This window comes from Pteropus alecto, unplaced genomic scaffold (genome assembly GCF_000325575.1).
Source record: "Pteropus alecto unplaced genomic scaffold, ASM32557v1 scaffold155, whole genome shotgun sequence".
NCBI classification, from domain to species: domain Eukaryota; kingdom Metazoa; phylum Chordata; class Mammalia; order Chiroptera; family Pteropodidae; genus Pteropus; species Pteropus alecto.
In genome coordinates, this window is record NW_006438113.1 from 5,919,867 (window position 1) to 5,929,625 (window position 9,759).

General features: G+C 44.1%; 1 protein-coding gene and 1 pseudogene across 1 annotated transcript in view; both read left to right on the forward strand.

Annotated features, from left to right (window-relative positions):
- Window positions 1-1,222: 1,222 nt before the first annotated feature.
- LOC102894075 (mannose-binding protein A-like) overlaps window positions 1,223-9,759 on the forward strand; it is a 13,078-nt gene continuing 4,541 nt past the window's right edge. Inside the window, 5 exon segments of the mRNA XM_006915476.1 lie at window positions 1,223-1,403; window positions 1,805-1,921; window positions 3,016-3,090; window positions 3,744-3,870; window positions 8,077-8,120. Coding sequence (XP_006915538.1) covers window positions 1,223-1,403; window positions 1,805-1,921; window positions 3,016-3,090; window positions 3,744-3,870; window positions 8,077-8,120 — 544 coding nt within the window.
- Window positions 7,005-7,123, forward strand: LOC112482716 (annotated as a pseudogene).

The following is a 9,759-nucleotide window of genomic DNA, read 5'->3' on the forward strand; positions in this document are numbered from 1 at the left end:
GGAAGGGGGGAAAAGGAAAAAAAAAGATAGAAAGAGGAATGGTGGTGGAGAATGTGATGAAGAAAGGTCCCTTCCAACTCACTCCTTCTCCTGGAGGAAGAAGAACCCTGGAGGAAGGGAAGGATTAAGGGAGCTCGGCAGGGTAGGCAAGGGCAGGTGAGTAACGAGGGCCAGCGACATTGGGATTATCGGCCAGAGAAGAGCAGAGGGAGAGGCCCATTGGGGCTGGCCTGCCAGGGCTTCCTGGAAGAGGAGGCAGCTTGAGTAAAAGATGGAGAGGAATCTGACAGCTGGATGGGGGTTCAGAGCTAGAGAGGCCTGTGGGCAACATGCAGAGAACACTGTCATGAGCTGAAATCCTGCCAGGCCCAGCGTGAACAGAAATTTTAGGAGCCAGGGTTCTGGCTGGCAAAAATGACCTCTCAGCGGAAAATCTCAAAGCAAAGGAAGGAGGCAAATGTAAGTCTCATGTGGCCAGGATCAATGACCAAAGAAAGTTTCATGTGAGGTTCAGAGCCCTGCCTCAGGTCACTCTGGGTCCTGAGGCCCCAGCAAGTGCCTGCTGCAAAGCAGAGACTTTATACAAAATGATTGACAGGCTTCTGGGGAAATGGCTGTGGCTGAGGGTTGTTGGGGCCCCAGGGTGTAAAACAGAAATTTTTATGTGAAATGAGAGAATGGATGTTGTAAACCAGGTCCCACCAACAAATGGGCCTTATGGGACTTGAGGTCACCTGCTATAGTCTAAGTCTAGCTCTAGGGCCCATAGGAAGGTAAAGAAGATGCAATAGAATCTCACTTGGCCCTCAAGGAAGGGAGTTAAGAAATAGAACAGCCAAAGCTCACACAGACAATGAGCTCGCCTATGTGCCAGGCCACCAGGAACAGGCCTAGTCTGTCATTTCCAGACCCTGTGGGTTATCATGTATAGGGGCTGCCTAACCCCCTAATCTTTATACCCAAAGGGGCACTGGAGACCCAGGGAGAACAGACCCCTATTATAGTCCTCTTGCATCTACCTTTGTTTCAGCACTGATCTAATACCTTTTACTTGTCTGTCTCTCTAGTAGCCTGGGAGTGAATCACAGCCCAGGGCTGTAAATTCCCCTCTGTGTCTACTGCTCTGAACACAAGGTCCAGCACACCAAAGGTGGTAGCAAATATTGACTAAAGATGAGATAGAATTATTTTCCTTGACTTTCTCCGTGCTAAGGTAAGGACCATGTTCCGGTTTTCATCACTTCCTGTCCTTATGTGTGTGGTAACGGTGTCCTGCTCAGAAACAAAAACCTGCGAAGATGCCCAGAAGACCTGTTCAGTGATTACCTGTGGCATCCCAGTCACCAATGGCACCCCAGGCAGAGATGGGCGAGACGGACCCAAGGGAGAAAAGGGAGAACCAGGTACAGGACAGGCTGGTCTGAATTCTTAAATCTTTACTCCCAAAAGGAAACTGTTCCCTATAAGGGATCTAGCACAGAGCCATGAGCAGGCTCATCTTTCATTATGATGGGTGATGAATCACTCAGAATAACTCTTGTAAATGTCATTCACTCCAAAACAGAGATGCTTCTGTGGTTCTCCAGGATCCCACATTTTCACATAGCAATTGGTGATGTGTGGCTGTCTATAGAGAGGGAGCTGGTCTTTGGGATGGGCTACCCCCTGGGATGCAGGAAGATCTTTCTTCTTGGGTCACACTTAGTTCACCAGTAGTTTCCTGGGTCAATGTGAATCGGGTATCGAGCTTTTGGAGAAAGAGAATGAGCGACAGTCCCTGGATCACATATCCATCTTCCAACAGGGCAAGGACTCAGAGGTTTGCAGGGCCCTCCAGGGAAATTTGGGCCTCCAGGAAATACAGGGGCTCCTGGGTTGCAAGGAGCAAAGGGCCAAAAAGGAGATCGTGGAGACAGTTCAGGTAAGGAGCTCACCCCAGCACGGTGTGGGCTTATGAGATCCAGGGCCCTGGGAACTCGAGGGCCAGGTGGGAGGTGACGCTTCTCCTGCTGCCCCACTGGCAGATGCTCACTTCTCCTTCCTGACCCAGTACTCTTGTTCCTCTCAGTCTTACTTGGGGCCTGAGGGGATTCCGAAGGGTGCCTGAGTATAGACTTTGCAATCCTGCGGGCCACCCCCTCAATGGATCTCTTCAGGAGACGAGCCTTGGCCCTCTTCAGCTGGAACATCCAATCTGAGGTTCCAGGCTGCGAGGGAGGAAATGGGTCCTCTTGGGTGTTGGTTTTATGTCTATTGTCACAGAGAGGCATGAAAATGGCCTGTCTCATAGGACCCCTGAATAATGGAGACCATCGTAGTGATGTATTTAGAGTGAAATAAAGTAATTCAATAACAACAAATAAAAATGGTGACCTCATAGTAATGTTTGTCTACTCGCCCATCAAAACAATAAAAATACTAAAGCGTTTGCCTGGAATAAAAAATGAAAGAGAAAGATTAAGAAAAATTTTCAAAAAGAATAGTGAATAGGGCCTTTTCTTATAAGTAATTATAACATTGCAATATTTAAGCAATACATGCAGAAAAGAATCCAGAACTATAGTTTACAAGTTATTGTATTATTATTGTTAGTAGTAGTACTAGTTTCAGAGTTATAGTTCACAAGAGTTATGAACTGTATCTGGAAAGGCAGAAATGCAGTTATGTGTGTTTTTTCTTTTGCTTCTTTTAATTTTCTTATTTTTCTGGCATAAGCATACTTTTTAGTAAGCTAACTTTTGTCCCCATACTCTGCTCAGGGATGTGAAGTACAGTAGTGGGAATGTAGTCAATAATATTATAACAACTACGTACAGTGCCAGCTGTGTATTAGACTAATTAGGGAGCTCACTTCATAAATTATATGTGTCTAACCACTATACTGTACACCTGAAATTAATGTAATATAATATTGAATGTCAATTCTACCTAAAAAGTAAAAATTTTAAAAAATATTCTGCTCTCCAGTTTAGGGTCTTCTTCTGAATAAGTACCCTTCTCCCTATTGCTTTGTAGCTGCTGAGACTAAGCTGGCTAACTTAGAGAGAGAAATAAGGAGCCTGAAGTCAGAACTGGACCACATTAAAAAGTGTAAGCCTTTTTTCTGTCCCTTGTGTATTCCTGGCTCTCACCTTTTCCTTCAGAGCTCTCTAGGTTTTGGGGAGGGTGGAAGAGAACAAACATTTGTGAACACTTATTATATAGCAGGGCCTGTGCTAGGTTGGCATTTTCTCATAATGTGGTTTCATTCAATCCTCTCACCAACCCTATTTGTGGGTATTATACCTATTTTATTTACAAGTGAGAAAAAAATGAGTCCAGGAATTTTAGATAATTCATTCAATGTCACACAGCTGGGAAGTAGCAGAGGAAAGATTGCATGGAGATCTGCTATCTCCAGAACCTTTGTTCCTTCCTCAACATCCACTGTTCTTAGACGGCTATCCATGCCTCTTTCTCATCCTGGTGCCAAGCCTGAGAGTGGGACCCAAGCATGTTTTCCTACGTTCACCTGCACTGGGACAGTTTGTAACAGATGCTTGTCTCAAGGCTCAAACATCCCAAGAGATGCCAGGCTTTCCGCGAGGCCTCATTCGACAACAGAGGCATGCTTCCTTACTAGGATTTATGGTTGATCATGGGCTATTTTCCAGAGTCCTGAGTTCCCAGAAAAGAGCTTTTTTGCCTACTATCCTGTGCTTGGCTCCAACCGAGTCAGACTCACCTACCCTTTTTAATTTCAGTGCAAATCTTCTCCTTGGGAAAAAAGTCTGGGAAGAAGTTATATGTGACCAATGGTGAACTTATGCCTTTTTCCAAAGTGAAGACTCTGTGCACAGAGCTCCAGGCCACTGTTGCCACCCCCAAGGACAATGATAGATGATGCCTTTGGGGGCACTGAATGTTTAATGGGAACACTTCTAATATTTCACCATTGAAAATATTGCTTGTTTTAGGTTCCTGACAGATACCTTTTATCAAGGTAAAGAAGTTCCCACTTCTTCCTATTTTATTGAGATTCATTTTAATCCTGAGTATATTTTGACATTTATCAGATTTTTTTTGACATTTCCTTTAGTCTGATAACACCAAAATGGTTTCAAGTGTGGGTTGACTCATCTCCCATTCCTGGGTACTAGCATCTGGGGCCCACAGGGGAGAACAAGAGGCTTTAAGTGCCTCACCTTTTCAGGATGGTGTAATGCTGCAGGGACCCCATCATGAAACATGCAAAGAGGGGCCTGTTCAGCATGAGTGGTTTAGTAATTCCCATGCCCTTGATCAGTTAAGGAGGACGAAACAGAGGAAAGGAGGCTGATGCACCTTGGGTGGAAATTATCCTTTCTTCTCTTCTTCCTGTGGAATCAGGGAGGGGACTGTTCTATCCTCCTCCTACTCTTTGCAAGTAGGGATACCCCAATTACTTTGCCTTCCCCAATTAAGTCACCTAAGGCAGGAATAGGGGGGATTATCTCCTATTCCAAAACTGCTGAAGTACCAAACCAGTAGAGGGCCTGATCTCGCTGAGGCATGAGGAGATGAAGAAGTAGGAGAATAGAACTGGCGTAGAAGTGTTTTGGGGCAACGTGGACTTCCAACACTTGGATGAGTCTCCCAGGGGCTGTGTGAATATCAGTGTCATGGAGGCTACCTGGGATTTTTTAAACCCTACTCATGAGCAGGTTGCTTCTTGGAGCACAGGGAATGGAAGAACAAGAGACCATGAATTGAAATGTCCACTGACATGTTGTTGAGGGTGGAGAATGTGCAACTGAAGACTTTTACAGAGTCCCTTGTCTGAGGAACCAACTCCTGAGAGGACATAACTTGTCAGTTATGCAAGGAACTCACCACCCAGTCAGAGTGGGCTGAGAAGAAGCAGTGTCCCCATTGACACGTAGGTCCTCCTGTGAGCAGGCACTGCCCGTCCTTGGCACCATCATTACCTCTACACTCCACATGTGCAAATAAATAAGAGAGGTCACTGCCCACCCTTCACTTCAAGAAGCCACCACTCCACAGCCACAGTGGAGATGAAACTGAGATCTCAATGACAAAAATGGAGAACAATTATTCATTTGGACTACGTTTTAATTCAACCCTAGAAAGTTTGCACTGCAAGGGTCTAAGAAGAAAATGTATGAACAATTTTGGGACCATGTTTAGTTTTGAGAACAGGATGAGCTTCAAGATTGTGTATGTCTGCAAGACTCTTAAACTTGTTATATATTAAATTAATGAATTACATGGTTTTGTTTTTTGATGTTGAACCATCCTTGCATCTCTGATATATACCCTTCTAGGCCTACTGGATGATACTCTCATCACATTTAGTATGTGCCAGGCACTATACTTGTATTAACTCATGTCATGTCATCTTCATTAACCCTATTACATAGATACTATTATTATCCACAATTTACAAATAAGAATATTGATGCAAATGCAGATTAAAATGATTTGTCAAAGTTCCTGGGCTACAAATACAGGAAGTCAGATTTCAGAGACTGTGCTATTAACCACTAATGCATGGCTGAACTCTAATAGCTGTTTTTTACTTTAGGCTTTCCTGTGGGTTCATGTCTGCCCCACATCATATAATTATTCTGATGTTAGGGGCTACCAGGGACATATTTTTCCCACGACTGGAAAGAAACAAGAAGAGGCCACGTTAAACCTACAAGCACACTTAAAAATGCTGCACCTTTCATGGCTGCTCACAGTCACATGGCCAAGCCAAGCACAAAAGGATTTGGGGTGTTTACTCCACATACTCTAGTGCAAGACTCTGCAAAGTACTATGGCAAAGGGCTTAGATATACAATTCCACAATAAAGAGAAATTAAAAATGAGGAATAATAATTCAAACTATCATGATCGTATTTGCCAAATTTATTATCTTTTTTGCAAAAAAACAGTTTGTATTTTATCGTTAGCTCTATAGTTATTTCCTTACTTTATTCATTGATTTCATTATGTATTTTTATTTTATTTATTGATTTCAATTTTATTTCCTATTTATTATTTATTTATTCCTTATTTATACTACCTTATAAATACATCAATTTATACATTTCATAGAGTCAGCTATCCTTGGAAGATTATTTTTGAGGCTTCTTGTATCAGTGAATTTTCCCTCTGCTTATTTCCTACTGTGTTTAGTAATTTTTACAAGGTTGACTCGAATTACCTGATCTCCATCTGAGCAAATCCTGAGATGCCTGGCTAAAAGATAAGGTCTTCCATTGTTTTTATGTCCTCATGGCACACTAGGTTGTGATAAGCTGGAACACTTCAAAATCAATCCTTTATCATGGCATAAACAGCAAAATGTAGTAATAATTATCATAGCAAATCATAGCAATAGTATACATTCAAATGCCAGATCTATGAGAAGACAGACTTGTGGCTATGCATGCTCAAGGGTGGTTCCTTTTCCCTTCCAGAGTCAAGGCTTTCTTGTTATATCCCTTTGCTTAAGTGCAGATCCCTCCTTCCTCCTGCCTTCTTCTCTCCACTCCATCTGAAGCCAGAGTTTCTCTAAGTCTGTAGCATATATGGGTCCTGGTTTTATGTAAATCATTTGGCTTCAGATTTCCACATTTCTGGGAGGCCTGACCATTTGCTGTATGGGTTGAATGTTCCTTGTCCTCTGAGCCTATGGGCCCTTCAAAGTTGCATCAGTGGCATTGGGAAACAAGCCCTAAGAGGAGTTTTCTTTACAATGGACCCCTCTTAGTTCCTGGCATGCTCTTTTATAACAGGAACCTGGGATGGCTGCTGAACTGGGCATAGGGACTTGAATATATAGGACCAATGACCTTTGAGAAGTCAAAACACCAATCACAAAGCAGAGTGAATGAAAAATGGCCCAGTTCCCGCTCCCCACCAGGAAAAAGCAAACCTGCTGAATTGCTTGATGAGACTATTTCAAAGAGTGACTGTAAATTTGGGAGAGGGGAAGAATCAAAGGTCATGTTAGGGTCTTGAAAAAGGCCACTTGTGTCTATGGCCATGCCACCCTGAACAAGCCCAATCCCGTCTGATCTCAAAAGCTAAGCAGAGTTGGGCCTGGTTAGTACTTGGATGAGAGACCACCTAGGAAGACCAGGTGCTGTAGGCGTAAAAAATTAAAAATAAGGGATTGTAAGCTGACAAGGTCCTTGCAATCTGTGAGGTCAACTAAGGGTTGCCTCACCTGAAAAAAAAAAAAAGCCACTTATTCAGGCTCTGGCAATAAGAACTGGACTCTCTTGGAAACCCAGGCATGGAGGAACCAAGGACTGGTCTGGTGTCTGTCTTGCTCATGGTCTCTGCTTCTCTCTTCACTCTCTCAGTGAGTCCTTCATGTGTGCACAGCCCTGGGTTGAACCCTGGACACAAGGAGGTTAATTAAATACAGCTTCTGTCCTAGAAAAGTGGACACAGATGTTTGCTCTAGCTGGAGAGAAATCAAGAAAGCTGCTTTGAGGACATGATGCTGGAAGATTCAGTTCCCTTAATGTCGATTGAGCATCGACTGTTTCCAGGTGCTCTTCTAGGTGGGGATACAACAACTGGGGACAAGATCTCTGATCTGATGAAGTTCTTGTTCTCAAGGAATGAGGTGGTCAATAAATATACAACCAAATGAAGAAGACAAGGTTATATAGAGATATAGGCAGAGAATTCAAACAAAGAATTTCAATTTTGTGATAGAGTGGATACTTAAAATTAATGGTTAGAGAAGAAAGTCCTTTCTCCAGAGATAATATTTCAGCTGAAATCTGAATGACAACAAACAATTATGCAAAGATAGAGGGCCATGTCCTAGGCTGGAACAGCTAATGCAAACACCCACATTCAGCTTTGAATATAAGATATCTACACCCTTCTCCTTGTGCCTCAGCCCTATGACATGCTCGAAGAAGATATTTAGTAAATGTTCTGAATGAAAATGGAGGAATGAGGTGACTCCGTGTTGTCAGTGTTGTGTTGAGGCGTGAACTAATTAGAACAATGAATACAGAGATGTGTGCCTGTGCAGTGTGTGTGTGTGTGCATGTATGTGTGTGTTTGGTAGATGTTTATACTTATCTCTTCTGAAAATAAATTTCTGCAGAGAACTATCCCGAGAATCTGTGGTCCTAGAGGATCAGTTGTCCAGCTGTAGAGATAGATGCATGGGAGGAGACAGTAGATGGAGTTTAGGGTATTAAAGTAGAGAGCTGCCCAGTGCTATGGTTGGGAGAACACCAGCAGCCCTGGAGCACTGCCCGGCATACAACAGTTCTACAATGGTTATTTATTAACCTCAGCTTGAAGGCCAGTTCAGCATTGTCTCTGGTCACCAGGCTAATTGGGCCTGACATTGCTGAAGCATCTGCTAAGGGCCTGGGCTGAAGGACAGCTTCCCTGACACAACCTCCATGCTCTGAGTAAGTCATTTCTGGAGAGCAGAGGTGGATCCCTAGGCTAAGAGTCTGGCCACTTGACTTGATCCTGGTGAGGTCCAGGCAGGGAAGAATGGAAGTGAGATGTGCATGCTAGCAACATGTTTAAGTTTAACCTTGGCCTCTAGCATAATCAAGGAAGGGGGGAAAAGGAAAAAAAAAGATAGAAAGAGGAATGGTGGTGGAGAATGTGATGAAGAAAGGTCCCTTCCAACTCACTCCTTCTCCTGGAGGAAGAAGAACCCTGGAGGAAGGGAAGGATTAAGGGAGCTCGGCAGGGTAGGCAAGGGCAGGTGAGTAACAAGGGCCAGCGACATTGGGATTATCGGCCAGAGAAGAGCAGAGGGAGAGGCCCATTGGGGCTGGCCTGCCAGGGCTTCCTGGAAGAGGAGGCAGCTTGAGTAAAATATGGAGAGGAATCTGACAGCTGGATGGGGGTTCAGAGCTAGAGAGGCCTGTGGGCAACATGCAGAGAACACTGTCATGAGCTGAAATCCTGCCAGGCCCAGCGTGAACAGAAATTTTAGGAGCCAGGGTTCTGGCTGGCAAAAATGACCTCTCAGTGGAAAATCTCAAACCAAAGGAAGGAGGCAAATGTAAGTCTCATGTGGCCAGGATCAATGACCAAAGAAAGTTTCATGTGAGGTTCAGAGCCCTGCCTCAGGTCACTCTGGGTCCTGAGGCCCCAGCAAGTGCCTGCTGCAAAGCAGAGACTTTATACAAAATGATTGACAGGTTTCTGGGGAAAAGTCTGTGGCTGAGGGTTGTTGGGGCCCCAGGGTGTAAAACAGAAATTTTTATGTGAAATGAGAGAATGGATGTTGTAAACCAGGTCCCACCAACAAATGGGCCTTATGGGACTTGAGGTCACCTGCTATAGTCTAAGTCTAGCTCTAGGGCCCATAGGAAGGTAAAGAAGATGCAATAGAATCTCACTTGGCCCTCAAGGAAGGGAGTTAAGAAATAGAACAGCCAAAGCTCACACAGACAATGAGCTCGCCTATGTGCCAGGCCACCAGGAACAGGCCTAGTCTGTCATTTCCAGACCCTGTGGGTTATCATGTATAGGGGCTGCCTAACCCCCTAATCTTTATACCCAAAGGGGCACTGGAGACCCAGGGAGAACAGACCCCTATTATAGTCCTCTTGCATCTACCTTTGTTTCAGCACTGATCTAATACCTTTTACTTGTCTGTCTCTCTAGTAGCCTGGGAGTGAATCACAGCCCAGGGCTGTAAATTCCCCTCTGTGTCTACTGCTCTGAACACAAGGTCCAGCACACCAGAGGTGGTAGCAAATATTGACTAAAGATGAGATAAAATTATTT